This window comes from Physeter macrocephalus, chromosome 2 (assembly GCF_002837175.3).
Source record: "Physeter macrocephalus isolate SW-GA chromosome 2, ASM283717v5, whole genome shotgun sequence".
In the NCBI taxonomy this organism is placed as follows: domain Eukaryota; kingdom Metazoa; phylum Chordata; class Mammalia; order Artiodactyla; family Physeteridae; genus Physeter; species Physeter macrocephalus.
The window spans coordinates 106,488,057-106,506,196 of NC_041215.1; the positions used below are offsets into that span (position 1 = coordinate 106,488,057).

The following is an 18,140-nucleotide window of genomic DNA, read 5'->3' on the forward strand; positions in this document are numbered from 1 at the left end:
ACCTAAGTGTCCATCGACAGACGAATGGATAAAGAAGATGTGGCACATATATACAATGGAATATTACTCAGCCATAAAAAGAAATGAAATTGAGTTATTTGTAGTGAGATGGATGGACCTAGAGTCTGTCATACAGAGTGAAGTAAGTCAGAAAGAGAAAAACACATACCATATGCTAATGCATATGTATGGAATCTAAAAAAAAATGGTACTGATGAACCTAGCGGCAGGGCAGGAATAAAGACGCAGACATAGAGAATGGACTTGAGGACATGGGGGTGGGGAGGGAAGCTGGGGCAAAGTGAGAATAGCATTGACATATATACCCTACCGAATGTAAAATAGATAGCTAGTGGCAAGCAGCAGCATAGCACAGGGAGATCAGCTCCGTGCTTTGCAAAGACCTAGAGGGGTGGCAGAGGGAGGGTGGGAGGGAGGCTCAAGAGGGAGGGGATATGGGGATATATGTATGCATATGGCTGATTTACTTTGTTGTACAACAGAAACTAACACAGCATTGTGAAGCAATTATACTCCAATAAAGATGTATAAAAAAAAAGGTTTTGCTCAAGAATACTTGGGAACTAGAGGGAATGAAGAAATGCAGAAAAAATGGAGTACTCTATTTTGAACAACAAAGTGATGTTTACAAAAGAAGGCACATTTGCCTAAAACATTCCGAACGAATACTAATTTTGGAAATTTATATCATCCATCTGGTATAATAATAAAAAAATGAGATAAACAAATTGAACCAGATTTAGTTATTATTCCAGGGGTATAAACTCACAACTCTAGTATTGGAGGGTTTTTAAAAATAAGTCTTTAAAGACACTTAAAAAGCAATATAGTATTTATTTGCAAATAGTACAAAAATAAGCCTACAGAGCAAACAGATACTTTGATTTGGGATGAAATTTCCAACGACAGAATACATAGATGGTGTTTTAAACACTCTGAATGGAAGAGAAGGTGAAGTGCTTTGGAATCTGTTAGTTAACTCAAAAGGTAGCTTTTGGACTTCCTTGGTGGCGCAGTGGTTAAGAATTCGCCTGTCAATGCAGGGGACACGGGTTCGATCCCTGGTCCAGAAAGATCCCACATGCCCTGGAACAACTAAGCCCGTGCACCACAACTACTGAGCCCGTGCTCTAGAGTCTCCGAGCCACAACTACTGAAGCCCGCGTGCCTAAAGCCCGTGCTCCACAACAAGAGAAGCCACCGCAATGATAAGCTCGCACACTGCAACAAAGAGTAGCCCCCGCTCGACGCAGCTAGAGAAAGCCTGCGTGCAGCAACGAAGACCCAATGCAGCCAAAAATAAAATAAATAAATAAAATTTTTTAAAAAAAAGGTAGCTTTCATAATGCTGAAGACGTATGAGAAGATTCTGAATAAAACTTTCATAAAATGTGATAACGGAAATATTTACCAATTTAATATACTTAATGTACAATTTTAAATGTCAATGTAAAACTAAGTTAATACATTTAATTCATATCTATACATTTGATTGTGTAATCTATATACTAAAACATGTATATATCCAAGTTAGTAAAAAAATTTGTATTTCCCCCTAGAGAAAAGGTTGAAATACTTATATTTCAGATCACCTTCCACTCAACAATATATGGTTGTCATTGTTTGGGCCTATTTCTGGGTTTGCTACTATACTCAGTGCAGTCTGGTTAAAATGACAAGTGGCAGGTCTGAAAGGAAAACAAAGGTAAGATGTAATTAAAGGGAAGGCAAGAGGCAACATGAAAGATGTGCACAGCAAGAGCCTCCATTTTCAGGTAACCAATCCCAGTCCCATCTGTGTTGTTTTGGAGACAGATTTTCAATAGCTTCTGTCTCATAGCTGCTGACACCTGTCCCTTTCTTTTTCAAGCTGCCCCTTCTGGGATTCACTAGGTAGAGGCTCTTAATACAAGGCTCAGTCTCCCACACTATAGAATTTGGGTTTATCACCCAAACTGTTCTGTATTCTTATCATCAACTTTGCCTGCCATGTTAAAAATGAGGGAGGAGGGTGGTAGGTTTCAAAACAAACGTTTAACGTTAATTGGAAAAATGACAGAGAAATAAGTATTCGGTAAACCAAAGAAGAAGCAACTCTTTCCAAATATATGGTACAATGGTATCCAGGATTTCCATAACATGATCTATAACTTTTGTCTGCTTACTTATTGAGGTTTTCCAGGAGAGAACTGTCTTCTATTCGTTCTTCCTTGTGGTCTTCAGTAAGCTTGACTGGAGTGTCTTGTAGTTGCTAAGGGTAAGAAATTCAATGTTAAGTAGATGCAAAGAATCTGTTTCTCTCTTTGTGCAAACGAAAATGAGAACAAAAATTCTAAAGAACAATATAAAATAGGAGGAGTTATGAACTAGAGAGTGTGAGATATGGGAGATGTATGCTGATGTAATTTGACCCGAGCCCTGTGTCCTTTGTATCCTGGCAGCCTGTAGCCACTACGCACACCATGGGCCAGCCACAGGGTTCACCACTCTGTGATATGCCAAAGAAAAAGAACACTTACACTGTGTCGCCAGCCGGTACTGCAATGTTCTAAATACAACTAAAGATTTTCAACTTCAAGTCTGAGCAGAAATTGGATATTAAATTTCCCTAAATACACAGTATGCTACACAGTAAAGCATTAACATAGAAAAAGTAAAAAACAAAACACATACACAACAACAAAAAACGAATTCAAGGGTATCTACCAAAAACAGAAGATGCTATGTCAGAACCTGACTTAAAAATCCATACTAAGCCCCTGTAATATACAGTTGCAGGATATGAACCCATCACAGATATCACATCCAACTTAGGCACACTCAACATTTTCAAGCTCTACTGAAAATAAAGCAGAATGATAAGTTCAAAGGTACTGAAACCTAGCTTACCAGAACTGAAGAAATGATTAACACAGTGCATCTCTGCTGGATAAGCCATATGCACAGAAGGTTGACAGGAAGGGTACATTTTCATGTAGGTGTTACAGAAAGAGCTGACCTAATACAGTAGTCTCTTCAGAGGCAACCACACATACATAATGACCAAAACTGGCATAATTTTTGTATCATGAATCACATCTATGACAGGAGTGTAAAAGTAAAGCAAGGAGATTTTTCTTTAACTCCTAAAATTGTCAGGTGGGTAATGTGGTCATTTCTGAAAACACATTACCACTTTCCATCACTTGTTCCTCTTAAGTTTTTCCTTTCCATAACCTTTTCTCTCTTTTGTATTTTAATTTTCTTTTCACTTTCTCTTTCTTTTATTCCCCCTTCCCCCGACCCTACTAATATCTTGAGCCCACCAGCAGTATTTCCATGTATTTGTTTAGTGCTGCTGGTAGAATCTGGAATCAGGGAACTTCAGAAAAATGGCTGAAAGAGTGTAGAAAAATGTTTCCCAGTGTTTTGTAAAGTTGAAATTAGGCTTAGCAAAAAGTAGTTTCAAAGTTATTATCCAAATGAAGTGTAATAAATCTAAGGAAAGACCATTGAAAGAAATGTACCTTGAGAGCTACAAAATCATATGGATGAAAGCCAATACAGGTCCCACGTATTTGGGACATCATTCGAGCTGTTTTCTCCCAGAATCCAAGCAGTGTCCTCTGCAGAAAAAGAAAAGGTGACACTACAGTTCTCCTTCCTCTCCTCTTTTTTCAGTGCTATTTTTCCTCACTATAGTAGATGAATAGTTGTCAAATAATAAGAAGTAGGAACTAAAATCAATTTCCAAGTTTGGGGAACCAGCAAGCACTGTAAACAGTAATTCTCCATAAGAATTGGCATTGTATCTGCATGTATGTGTGCCTATCTGTATACAGCACTGAAATGTACACTGGAGCCAGCTAGAGAGTAACTGCAGCCAAGAGAATGAAACTGGCAGATTAGAACACCTTCTGAGGAATCCAAAAGAAAAATGGTAAAAGCACCAAAATATCATGTTTGCATTAGAAGTATATGTATAAATCTTTATGTTGGTAAGCATATAATACAAACCTTCATTAATTGGAGTAAAATAATTTGTACCACTAAATTTGGACTTTCATTTAGAGTTCAAGAAAGACTTGTCAAAACAATGTGTTATCAAGCTAACTCAAGTAATTCTCCCTGCAGTGGAAGCACGGAGTCTTAACCACTGGGCCACCGGGGAAGTCCTGTCACATACTTTTATTTTCAAGTACATCCTCTCTTGATTTCTTGAATTCCACAGTACTGAACTGAATTAGGTAGATTCCCTAAAAGCAGCAGTGAATATCCATTTCCTTTAGTTTGTTATTGTTTTCTCATGTAAAAAAACATATTCTCCTATTTTGCCATTTACAAATACCTGATAAAATCAGTAACTGCTACCTGTTAATATCTAACTTACTCATTGTATGCTATTTATGTATGATTTGGAATAAAGTAAGCACAAATGAGACTTCTGAGATTAAAGTGGTGTGGAATGGCAATTTGGCAGAATGAAAAGAACACAAGACCTAGAATTAGAAAACTTAAGTTTTTAAGCCCAACATTGCCATTTAATTCTCACTTTCCTCATCCATAAAATGATAGAAAAGTGTTGCAGAGCATGGGCTCTAGGCATGTAGGCTTTAGTAGCTCTGGCATTTGGGCTCAGTAGTTGTGGCTCACGGGCTCCAGAGAGCAGGCTCCGCAGCTCGGGGCCACAGCATATTTGCTTCAAATGAAACCATATGTAGAACTAGTTTAAAATGGAGTAGCTCTGAATGAATCAAGGCTAATAGGCCTTAAATCCTGTCTCCTCTCCACATTCCCCTCCTCAACCCTAGACAGTCCGTAAGTGTCTGTCTGTCTCTCCTAGGACACCAAGGGGAATAATGTGAAGCTATGGGAGTAGGCAAAGAAAGACCCTAAGGTCTTTTCCAGTCTGAAAAGACTGGAAAAGTCTTTTGCATTCATGATTCTGAATGTCATAACTCAATAAGTCAATTTCAGCAAAGTCAAAGGAATCTGATCAATTATACAGTTCTTTTGCACCCTTTAGACAACTTTTAAAAAAGAATCTCACCACTCATCTTTACTGCAAGGACATGCTGACCATGGAGGTGGGTACCTGGTAGGTAGCGAGTGAATGAGACAACATATTGCAGCGACTAGCTCCAAGTAAATCCACTTTCTGACAAACATCCATCTTTAACTTGTCAAAAGAAGCTTTGCTATTTCTCACTTGGATCTGTACCTGCAACCACAAAAATATTAGTTATTATTGCTTATAATACAGAAATAAATATACCACACAGGTTTATGATACATGTTTTCAGACACATGACATTGTAATAAAGAAGACTAATTCCCTTTCCCTGTATTATTTCAAAATTAATGGAAAAGATTTTGGCTATTTTTAGTAACTGTAGGAGACTCTTTCCAGCAGATATCTTTATGCTGAGAAACTATGTGATGAAAGATAGAAAGTACATAGTTAAGAAAAAAAAAAAACAGATTCCAAATAAAAACAAACATCCAAAACTACTGATGGATAATATTTAGCTAAGAAAGAGTAGAAGAATAAATGGAAAGAGGACATAGTTAAAGTGTTGAGAAGCATTAATAATAGTTCTGAATCATACAGCTATATTTATAAACTTAAATACAGGCTTATTATATTTCTTACAAATGAGTCATTTATCATCAAGTAGTGTGAATACTCAACTTCAAATATACTCATTCATTCATTCAACAAATACTTATGAGGTATCTATTATGTGCCAGGCACTGTTCCAGGCACTGGGATGCTCTGGTGAACAAACAGTGTTCTTCCTCACCATCCCTGAGTGAGGAGGCCCAGGAAAAAAGAAAATAAATATATAACATAATCTCAAGTCACAAAGATAACATATAAATGCAACAGAAATGGGTGACAACTTTTGATTAGATGGTCAGGGAAGCCCTTGGTGAGTTCATGCATGATGTGTGAACTGGGATAGGAAGATGATAAGCGGGCCCTGCTAAGACCCTGAGGAGAGCCTTCTAGACCCAGGGAAAAGGAAGGACAAAAGTCCTCGGTGTGGGAAGTGTTTCCAGAGCAGGAAGGAATAGGGTAAAGCCGATTCCTTCCTCAAGCAAAGAAAGGGCTGGAGCACAGAAAGTAAGTACTGTACAAGATGTGGCAGCAGAGGGACCAGGGATCAGACTGTGCAGGGCTATCTGGGTCTAGATGAGAGGTGTGGATTGTATTCTTTTTTTTAAAATTGAGGTGAAATTCACATAACATATACTTAACCGTTTTAAAACTGTACAATTCAGTGACACTAGTGCATTGACAATGTTGTGTAACCACTCCCTTGGATTGTATTCTAATTGTCAAGGATTATAAAGGGGACAGAATAACAGGTTGCCTGAGGCCATGTGTCCAGCTACTGCCCAAGTCTATTAGAGTAATCATTGAGGCAAAGAACTTGTAATGGCTAGTAAAAAGACTCCATCAATACTAAATATAGGGGGCTTCCCTGGTGGCGCAGTGGTTGCGCGTCCGCCTGCCGATGCAGGGGAACCGGGTTCGCGCCCCGGTATGGGAAGATCCCACATGCCGCGGAGCGGCTGGGCCCGTGAGCCATGGCCGCTGAGCCTGCGCGTCCGGAGCCTGTGCTCCGCAACAAAAAAAAACTAAATATAAATATGGATTTTTATTATAGGTACTTTATGAAGGAGTGAATTTTGCTCTTCATGTATGGTAAATTCAGGGAATATAATTTATAATAAGGAGTTTACTTAGCAAAATATATGTTCACACATATAGTTGCTTTAACACTTTGTGGTCAAACTATGTATTGTGGCAGAATGAAAAATTTGATAACCTTCACTTATAATTAATAATCATTTGACATGAGTTTTTACTTAATTTTTTTTCCTGACTAATGAACTGTTTTCCTCCTGCAAACAACTCCTAAAAGTCCAGGTAGGCAACATTTAAAAGGTAGATCTATTATGCCACTCAAAGATTAAAAAAATAATGTGTGACAACCTTTTGTACGTTAACTGAAGATTTCCAAGCAACCAAGAATTTATAATATAACACATTCTCCAAAAACAGTCTGATGTTTTATACTCTTGATTAAATTATTCTGTAGAGCTTCAAGAAAACATAAAAAAGGGATGTATTTTCATACTTTTCGGAACTTTTCCATTTGTTTTAAGGTGTCTGGGTCCAGTTCTTGGGATACGTCTTTCATCCACAGCAGAGCTCCTCTATATTCTGTGCGCGCCTGCTCCATCCGATTAACTGTCATCAAGGTATCAGATACTGCCCTTTGACTGAATGTTGCTACTTCTTGCTTAAGACGAGACAGGGGAGTATACAGAGCCAATCTAATGGCAGAGAGGTAAAAATAAGAGGCATGCACATCCCATAAGCAAAATAAAACAAAAATAACCATAAAGCATAACTTGCTATCAAGATGAGCCTATAAACAGGAAATTATTGAGATGCCTAAGAAAATCAGAAAGCAAATAAGGATCATACAGTTAACTTTGAACTGTTAATAAAGATATGTTTATATCTCTCCCTTTTCTTGTTTTAGGAAATATCAATATATCATTTTTGCAACATTTTAGATGTTTATCCATGAATAAATAATCTGCCAAGTAAATCTGCCATTTAGAAAAGAATTCCTTGAGTAAAGAGATTCTAAATTTATAAAGCATAATCCTATAAGCAGAAAGCCTTTCTTTTGACAAATTTAGGGAAAACCTGGGTATAGAAAAGCAGATAAAATGCTAGATGAAGGAATTAGGATAAAATTCTTAGCAGCTGAGGATGAGAACAAGAGAAAAAAGGATTTAAGAAACACAAATCAAACCCAGCTCCTCTGGTCTGCTTTTGACTTAGTGGCAATAGAGGGGCTTTTACTGGCTGTCTCTTTGTCACCTCCTTAAAGGTGGACTTTTGCACTAATATGGTGTTTCAGAATAAAGCCACTTAAGTTATACATTGTCATTAAAGGTCCAATAAAGTCTATTTTTATTTTTCTCTAGAAAATGCAAAGATTTTGGCTTTATTTAGTAATTGTAGGAGATTCTTTGCAGCAGGTATCTTTATGTTAAAAAGTTGTAAAATAATGAATGCAAAGTATATAATTAAGAAGACAAAATTTCCTCTGCCTAAAAAGAGGAAAAGTTCCAATGTACTCATAGATAGTATAATATCCGAAAAATGAAAAATATATATATACATATTTAAATTTTAGCCATTCTGTGCCTCTGTTACATTAAAGCACTTAAGAAATTTAAGTACAGGCCTAAAGTCTATTTCTAGGAATTAAGCAACTTGTGAACGTCAATTTTTAAATAATTATTTTAAATTCAAAATAAATAAAAGTTAGGCATCAAAACAACTATATACTGCAATATACTTCTCTTTTAACCCTCTACTGGAATGAAGAGAAACCTTTACAAATATGCAAATTTAACTACACACATCAAAACTGTCATACTGACTACAAATTTAAGGATGATGCAAAACCATGATAAACCTTTGCTTGGCTGAAGAACAGAGTGCCTTGCCAGTGGCATCCATCATTTTGCCAGCCTGCGTTGTATCCCGTTCTGCTTGGAACTTTAAAAAGAGCCCTAGTTCGTTTTCTTCCTCCGATATAACTAGGGAAAAAATGACAGTATAGTTCATTGTTTCATTTCATCATTGGTTTAAAACACACACACACACACACACACGACTAAAATTCTCACAGCAGTAATTCTCTATACATAAGAATTACTTGGGGGTGGAAGGAGAGACACTTATTTTTAAAATGCAAATTCCTGGGCTTCATCTCCAGAGATTCTGACTTTACAGGTCTGAGGATCTGGGTTTTTTTGTTTTGTTTTTTTTAAACAAGCACTCCAGATGATTCTGATGCACTGACTCCATGGGGAAAGACTGATCTTTAGTGAAAAAAAAAATTCCAAAATAATAAAATAAAACAAAACCACAGATGATGCATTTTCAAACGTGCAGAGATGCATTTTAGGATCATTGCCTCTTACAAAGTATTTGGGGGTTTCTATTTATTTATTATTTTCGGCTGCATTGGGACTTCGTTGCTGTGCGCAGGCTTTCTCTAGTTGCGTCAAGCGGGGGCTACTCTTCATTGCCGTGCGCGGGCTTCTCATTGCAGTGGCTTCTATTGTTGCGGAGCACGGGCTCTAGGCACACGGGCTTCAGTAGTTGTGGCTTGCAGGCTCTAGAGCGCAGGCTCAGTAGTTGTGGTGCACGGGCTTAGCTGCTCCGCGGCATGTGGGATCTTCCTGGACCAGGGCTCAAACCCGTGCCCCCTGCATTGGCAGTCAGATTTTTAACCACTGCGCCACCAGGGAAGCCCCTAGCTTTCTATTTAAACTTAACTTATTCTTCTCTCCCATCCTGGCTTCATTTTCCTATGCTCAGTATCTCAGAACCACAACTGTCCACGATTTCGTTCCTAAAACCCTTAAAATTGTCATGTAGTACAATACTACTCAAAGTGTGGTCCGTGGACCAATGCCAGTCCAGAACCATTTGCTACCAGCTTGTGACAAATATCAAAACTAAGAAACTATTTAGAAACTTTTACCAATTTGACTGTTTTATATCTGTTGAATCTAATAATAAAAAAGTGTGCCTATATTTTTCATGTCTTCTTTAATTTCATTTTTCTGAAAATTCATTTTTATTGTATTTTCAAAAGTGTCAGTTTACAACAGATTGAAAGTAAAACACAAGACAGAAAATGGCCCTTCATCACAGTTTTAGAAGTACTGATCTAGTGGAAGATGACCCTTTAATCACAGTAAGATAAACAGGTGAGGAAGCCCATAAAGTGTTCAAATTGTGAGCTTAAAGTGATAAACAAGGACTTCCCTGGTGGCGCAGTGGTTAAGAATCTGCCTGCCAATGCAGGGGACATGGGTTTGAGCCTTGGTCCAGGAAGATCCCACATGTCGCAGAGCAACTAAGCCTGTGTGCCACAACTACTGAGCCTGCGTTCTAGAGCCTGCAAGCCACAACTACTGAGCCCATGCGCCACAACTACTGAAGGCTGCATGCCCCAACTACTGAAGTCTGTGTTCCTAGAGCCCATGCTCCACAACAAGAGAAGCCACTGCGGGACTTCCCTGCTGGCGCAGTGGTTAAGAATCCACCTGCCAATGCGGGGGACACGGGTTCGAGCCCTGGTCCGGGAGGATCCCACATGCCGCAGAGCAACTAAGCCTGTGCGCCACAACTACTGAGCCTGCGTTCTAGAGCCCGCAAGCCACAACTATTGAGCCCGTGTGCCACAACTACTGAAGCCTGCGCGCCCTAGAGCCTGTGCTCCACAACAAGAGAAGCCACTGCAATGAGAAGTCCGCGCACCGCAATGAAGAGTAGCCCTCGCTCCCCGCAACTAGAGAAAGCCCGCGCGCAGCAACAAACACCCAATGCAGCCAAAAAATCATTAATTAATAAATTAATTTAAAAAAGAATTCTATAAAAAAAGTGAAATATATGACAAATGTCATGCTTAATTTCACCCTAGTTTACTGATGGAAAAACTGAAGTTAAAAACTGAAAGGGAAGTCCCTTTTAATACCTCTGAGGCAGCAGGGGAACTCAGGCCTTCTCACTTGCTAGCTGCCCCCCAGCCTGGTCCTCCCTGTAGTGCCTACAAGGGAGGCCCTAGGAGAGCACGATGGTGTTTGGGAGTGGGTGTCTACACATTCTGTAGTATCATCTTTAATAAAACCGTGTGCTGTTTTATGAACAATTAACCTGATTAAGAGTGGACTGGATTTGAGGAATCTGGTTAATTTAATATTCTCATTACTTCAAAGATGTACAGATTACACATTTCCTTTGAATCAGAACTTCATAAAATATACCTCAATGAAAACTACTAGAAAAAAATATTAACTTGTAGATGATCCAGAAAGCTCTCTGAGAACTCGGACTACCTCATTAACAAATATCAATTGAACATGAACCATCATTGAGCCTCATCCTTATCAATGCAGAAAGGGGAGGAGATGAAGCTGAATCTGTGCTAATTCTGCATTGGGACCTGATGCCAAAAACTACAGAGACCCTACTCCTATGTGTTCTTCCCCAGCCAAGTTATTCTCATAAAGCTTTATAGTGATGGAGGAATCTACTGCAATTGTCCGATCTATTAATAAAAGTCTTCAAGAACTCACACAGTCATACACAATCTTGAAGAGAAAGTACATGATGAAATCTATATATGTATATCTCTTCCTTACCCTGAAATGCTCCACCAGCATGCTAAAAGATCTGGTGATTCCAGGACAAAATGCAGTATGCACAAACTTGCCAATGTTTCTTTACATTTTCATTCCTGTCACAGGACTCCCTTGCTCCAATGACTGCAATGGCTTTTTACCGCTTGGTAAAATATTTAAGGTCCTTAGCAATCTGACTCGAATCTTCCTTTGCTCTTGTATCACCCTACTCGTCCCAATTACAAACTCTTCCGTCATGCAGACTGTTCTCACTCTTTAACCTTATACCTTGACTCCAATTCCCTTTCTTCCCACACATTCAACATCTATAAACCTTTTACATTTTACCTCAATTCCCATCTATGGAGTTGCCTTTACCAATCACTTTAATACACAGTTATTTTTCACTCCAAGAGAATTCAGAGGTATGTCTGTATCACTATCCTGAATTCAATTACACACTATTCTTGTCTCTTATTTTGTTACAAAAAGTTGTTTCTTGAACTACTGCCTTGGGAAAAGGACATAGTTTTACACATGGCAGGCACTCAAAAAATTATCATGCTATAATGGATTTCTTGCTTTAATGGGACAATACATGAACTCTGATTGTAAAATTTTGAGACCAATTTACACAGCTACACAAGAAAACCATTCATTGAGCAAACATGTATTAAGTATGGACTGTATGCTAGACATTGTTTCTAGGCTAGGAGACCAGAAATAAACAAATTCCTGTCCTTAAGGAGAGTATATTCTAGTGGTGGTAAGAAAAACAACAGATAAAATATACAGAATGTTGAATACTGTTAAGTTCTACTGTTAAGTAGACAGACTTATGAGAAAGATATGGGGGTCAGGGAAGGACTCACTAAAAAGATGATGACCACATACCTAAAGAAGATTGGGAGCCTACTATGCAGATATGCCTACTGTGAAGGAGATTAACATGGCTCAAGAGGAGATGAGTTAGAGAAGTAACAGAATCAGAGAGGTGGCCATGTCCAGTAGGGAACCATAATTAAGGCAGGAGAAGAGATCCAAAGATTGAGTTACAACCAGAAGAGATCAAGAGAGGAGAGGGCTTCCCTTGGTGGTGCGGTGGTTAAGAATCCACCTGCCAATGCAGGGGACACGGGTTCGAGTCCTGGTCCAGGAAGATCCCACATGCTGCGGAGCAACTAAGCCCGTGCACCACAACTACTGAGCCCGTGTGCCACAACTACTGAAGCCCACGCACCTAGAGCCCGTGCTCCGCAACAAGAGAAGCCACCACAATGAGAAGCCTGCGAACTGCAATGAAGAGTAGACCCCGCTCGCCGCAACTAGAGAAAGCCCAGGCACAGCAACGAAGACCCAACACAGCCACAAATAAAATAAAATAATTTATTTAAAAAAAAAATAGAAGAGAGGAGATTCCAGCAGTGGCAGGATACTGAGAAGGAATGACCATTAAAAAGAAATCCAGGGGGCTTCCCTGGTGGCGCAGTGGTTGAGAATCCGCCTGCCGATGCAGGGGACACGGGTTCTGTGCGCCGGTCCGGGAAGATCCCACATGCCGCGGAGCGGCTGGGCCCGTGAGCCATGGCCGCTGAGCCTGCGCGTCCGGAGCCTGTGCTCCGCAACGGGGGAGGCCACAGCAGCGAGAGGCCCACATACCGCGAAAAAAAAAAAGAAATCCAGGGACGTGTGGTACCTGGAAGCCAAGCTCAGAGAGTGTCTCAAGGAGGGGGCGGATAATCAACTGTGTTAAATAACGTGACACGGACCGAGAATTGGTCCCTGGATTTATTGCTTCATGACTATGACAAGAGCAATCTGGTGGAGTGGTGGAGGTGAAAACCTGACTGGAGTGAGTACGAGAGAAAGTGGAAGGAAAGGAATTGACACTGTGCCTACAGATAATTATGTCGAAATTCCCTGTGAAAAGAGCAGAGGAATGGGATGGCAACTGCTAGAGCAAGTAGGGGTTGAGAAAGAGAGCTTTTAAATGATGGAAGCAAATCCACTTAAGACTCTGGGAAGGAAAACTAAACTCAGCGAAATGAATCTGTCAGAGGATTTGATGAACTGAGGACACTGGGGGATTTGAGAACAGGTCACTGTAAACTCATTTTTGTCATTAGAAACTGTCCACAAAATAATTCAATAAACTACTATTTTTACATTAAATCTTTCATTAAAAAAAATGCAGGGCTTCCCTGGTGGCGCGGTGGTTGAGAATCCGCCTGCCAATGCAGGGGACACGGGTTCGTGCCCCGGTCCGGGAAGATCCCACATGCCGCGGAGCGGCTGGGCCCGTGAGCCACGGCCGCTGAGCCTGCGCGTCCGGAGCCTGTGCTCCTCAATGGGAGAGGCCACAACATTGAGAGGCCCGTGCACCGCAAAAAAAAAAAAAGCAAATGAATATTTATTTTAAACGGGAATTGTCAGATAGATATCTGTGATTTCATACCATTGAGTCTTAGCTGATATTTCTCAACTATCTTCAGAAGTTCACTGCATGTCTCTTGAATGGAGTGAAAAACCTTTGAAATATAAATTTTATTAGGACAATGTAAAGAACCATAAACAAATATCAAATATTTATAAAGCACTTCAAAAGCAAAACATTTTCTTATAAGTATTATGTCTATTTTCCTTGACTGTGATATACTTCAGTTTTGGTTTTATTTCAGGTGTAGAAAAAGCACATTTAGATTTCCCCCATGAGGGTTGGAAGAAATGGTGATAAATACATGGGAGCTAATAAAAATTTTTAACTGTGGAATTTGTCCTCCCCTCAGCTCCAAACTATCTAAATAGCAAAAAGGTAAAACTAATATAAACTACATCAAACATTGCTTACCACAGATGAAAAGTGTATAGATAGCCTTAGAAAACACTAACTCGGAGTCTGACTTTTCTCCAATATTGGTCTAAGCAAAACAGGTCAGTGAGCGTACCATAAAAATTAAATAATGTGTTACAACATCAAAAATAAATTACTTTTGGATTATTTTTGTTTAGAATTTTCCATGAATATTAATCCCTTCATTATCACTGCTGCTAATAGCTAACAAAAAAATAAAATATCCAGTAGGCTCCCATTTCAAAGCAAGCAAGTGAAAATTTGAGATCAGGACACATAGAAGACTCACAAAGTCCTTCGCTGAAGAGTTGCTATGAGACTTTAGTTCAAAAAGACCTTGGCACTGTGGTATAATATTAGGCCCTAATCCTTTGATTATCAAATGAACTTCCAATCTCACCATGAAGCCTGAATGATCTATCTCTGATGTAGTTTTGTTGTTATTTTGACGTTTGATCAGACCAAAGGAAGACTGATAACAGACACTAAAATCTAAGTGGAGGAGCAACCATCAATTTTCCACATAAGTTTAAGTATATTTGGATTACACTTGGTATATGGATTTGGCAATTTAAAAAAGCTGTTTTAAATCCATATGGAAGGGGATTAGAAAAGAATACAAAAATGGTAGTTCTGTTATGATGAAGTGATTATGATTTTTTTCCCATGGGTCCTTGAAAGATTTACATACTATTGCTTTTCACTGTTATAATAAAAATATCTTTTTTAGTTTTAGTGAGGTATAATTTGACAAACAAAACTGTAATATATTTAAAGTGTACAACATGATAATTTAAGTATGCATACTTGTATGTACACTTGAAACTATTTCTCATTCTTAAAAAAATTAGTACAATTGTGGGAGAAAGTTCTTGGTTGATTCCAAATATTTGTCTAATGGACAAGAATTACACTGAATATAAAATGTCACCCACACATTACCTAATGATGTGAAACAATACAAAAAAATATACATCTGTGGGAATATATGTAGCAACAGTGAAGAGCTCCCCTGGTGCTAAAACATATTACTTATAATAAAGTCCCTTCACTTTTTTTCCACATTTGTCACTGAATCCTAAGAAGAATACTTTTCAACAGAAACAGTAAAACCTTGTTAAATAGAAATAATTTCTATTTCCATATTTGTTAGGGCTATTACAAAAGTTTATTTTCTGTAGAATAAAATTACTTAGTAGATTAAGACCTATTTAATTAGACCTCTATTTAAAAATATTTAAGAATATTTAAGAATCCCAACAGATTACTACATTCCAAGCATAAAAGAACTCCTGCCTTGAAATGTTTGTAAAAGTTACATTAGTATATGTACATGGAATTAGCAAATCTGCATTTAAAAATCTAGATTTTTTCATTAATGTACATGAGACCTTCCTTCTAATTAGCTTAATTACTTAAAAGCATAAGACACATATATGTTTAAAGTTGTTTCCTGGTAATTAGTCCTTTTATTTAAAATGAAAAACAGAACCAAAAATGCATTATGACATACTTCAATTAACTCCACCCCTTAATAATAGAAACAAAAACTCCAACTTGTAAAATCCTCACTCACTATTTGATTTCAGTTAATGTATTGCAGTGAGGTATAGACTTCAGATAAAATAGTATAAAATATTATGACATGATACATAATTAGTATATGGTCCCAATTAGAAATATAATTAATTCATTAACAGCATAAAAATTATAGTAGTTGTGCCAGAGAAATTACTTAGTTCATGATTTATCTAATTTATGAACAACAGTTCTGCCAATCCTCAATCTGTGAGAATTATGATCTCCTATCTAGAAGATCTGATTGACAAATGGATACAATTGTTCTATTATCAAATTTTGCATTTATCCCGATAAGTTCTTCAGTATGAAAGCTTGTCATAGTCGTCCTAGATAATAACAAGTTATATGCAGTACACAGAATCCTAAAATTTACCTCAAGTTTAGCATCCAGTTCAGCATCAGATGCCACTATGTGCTCATCCTCCTTTTTCCCGGTTGCTTTGATAAAGACCTGTTTGGTTTTCCAGTATTTCTTCTGCATTCTGCTGACTACTGACTGGTTATCTTCTGGTCTGGGTTGCCCAAAAAAATCCATGGAGTGACTACAAGAAATAACTAAAATTAAATTTCTTAAAAAATATTTTCAATAATAAATATCTATTTAGCCAATATTTAATCTAATTGAAAAACAAAAAGATATTAAATACAATATTAATGTTGACAGCTAAACATGCTAATGTTTACTTTGTATGGTCTAAATTTATGTTTTAATTATAACTTGCACAAGTAATAGGCAAAAAGATTAGAGATACATTAATTAGGTGACAAAGTGATAAAACTGTTATGATTTTGCAGTAATGGCTGGAAATAATTTTATTTTGTTCGACCAATCTCTGTTTGTAGACACTTATTAGTTTCTGATTTTTGCTTTTGTAATAATACTGAAAAATGAACTTGTACACACATCTTTGCATCCTGCTATCATTTCCTTAGGAAAATTTCCTACGGATTAATTGCTATGTCAGAAGAATATACATTTAATATATACCCTCAGATATGCAAAGATTCAGATATATACTCTTCTTTAAAAATCACCTAAAGAAATACTTTAGTATCCAACAAATTAACAAAAATAAAGATCTTAAATGTTATAAAAGAAATAGAGATGAAAATTGTAACCCTTTGTAAACTTAAAAATTAATGTCTAAGTAATTGTTCTTAACATGGTTAACATGGCTACATTAAGGAAATGCAAATGTGAAAAGTGTGCATTAGTGAAATGTAAAAAAAATGAAATAATAATAATAGTTTTAAAAGCCCAGACTATTCCAGTAAACGGTGGGAGGTAGGAACAAAGGGAGGTACTAAAATATGTGATTCATTTCCAGGGGAATCAATAGATAACCAATGTATTCTTAATGTTGGCAAAGAAATAGAAGTTCACTTTCTTTTTATTTTGAAATTGCTAATCGAATAAAAATAGGATGTCTAATTTCTAAGTTATTAGGAGCAAAACAAGAGAACGAGAAAAACTAGCAAAAGCAAAAGAAGACTGGAAAAACAGGAGTAAGGCAACATAACAAATAGTGTAAACTAAGATGACAGAATAAGAACAATTATATTACTTAGTATAATAAATGCAAACTTCCTCTTAAATACAAAGAATTTCAAATCATAAAAAATAAAATAGTATATCCAATTATATGTTACTTGGGATCCGCTTAAAACAAAACGATAAAGAATTATGGGTTAAGATATACCACGTAGGGACTTCCCTGGTGGCTCAGTGGTTAAGAATATGCCTGCCAATGCAGGGGACACGGGTTCGATCACTGGTCCAGGAAGATCCCACATGCCATGGAGCAACTAAGCCCGTGCGCCACAACTACCGAGCCTGTGCTCTAGAACCCGCAAGCCACAACTACTGAAGCCCGCATGCCACAACTACTGAAGCCCATGCACCTAGAACCCATGCTCCGCAACAAGAGAAGCCACTGCAATGAGAAGCCTGTGCACTGCAACGAAGAGTAGCCCCAGCTCGCTGCAACTAGAGAAAGCCCACATGCAGCAACAAAGACCCAGTACAGCCAAAAGTAAATAAATAAAATAAATTCATATTAAAAAGATATACCAGGTAAATATAGTAGAAAGAAAATGAAAGCAGGGATAGCCACATTAATATCAGACAAAGTAGGTTTAAATAAAAAGCACTATATAGAACAAAGACAAAATGTAAAGTCCACAGGTGGCCACTCTTCCAGATATTTGCTGGATATTCTCCTTTGGGTATCCTCCTGGATTCCTGGACAGTATAATCATCATTTAACTGCAGCAACTCTCATGTGCTATGCTGGTAACTTGGTTGGACATAATTTGGGATAGAAAATAGTACAGGGGGGTAATGGATTTGATGTAAGCATTATACCGTCTGACACAAAGTCTTGCGAGAAAACTTGCAGTTTATCTTTCCCCTCCAATTTCTGTCTGCTTTTGCTTGCTTTTGATGGTTTTCAATTAGTTTTCCCCTCCAGATTGT

At 37.8% G+C, this 18,140-nt stretch overlaps 1 protein-coding gene across 1 annotated transcript in view; it reads right to left on the minus strand.

Annotated features, from left to right (window-relative positions):
• The window catches only part of ICA1L (islet cell autoantigen 1 like), a 42,778-nt gene extending 26,579 nt beyond the window's left edge, over positions 1–16,199 (minus strand). Inside the window, exons 1-7 of the mRNA XM_007112085.3 lie at positions 16,038–16,199; positions 13,688–13,760; positions 8,511–8,634; positions 7,149–7,347; positions 5,096–5,221; positions 3,528–3,626; positions 2,187–2,272 (exon numbers count right to left, since the gene is read on the minus strand). Of these exons, the coding sequence (XP_007112147.1) occupies positions 2,187–2,272; positions 3,528–3,626; positions 5,096–5,221; positions 7,149–7,347; positions 8,511–8,634; positions 13,688–13,760; positions 16,038–16,199 (869 nt within the window). The remainder of the gene's footprint in view (positions 1–2,186; positions 2,273–3,527; positions 3,627–5,095; positions 5,222–7,148; positions 7,348–8,510; positions 8,635–13,687; positions 13,761–16,037) is intronic.
• Positions 16,200–18,140: the final 1,941 nt, after the last annotated feature.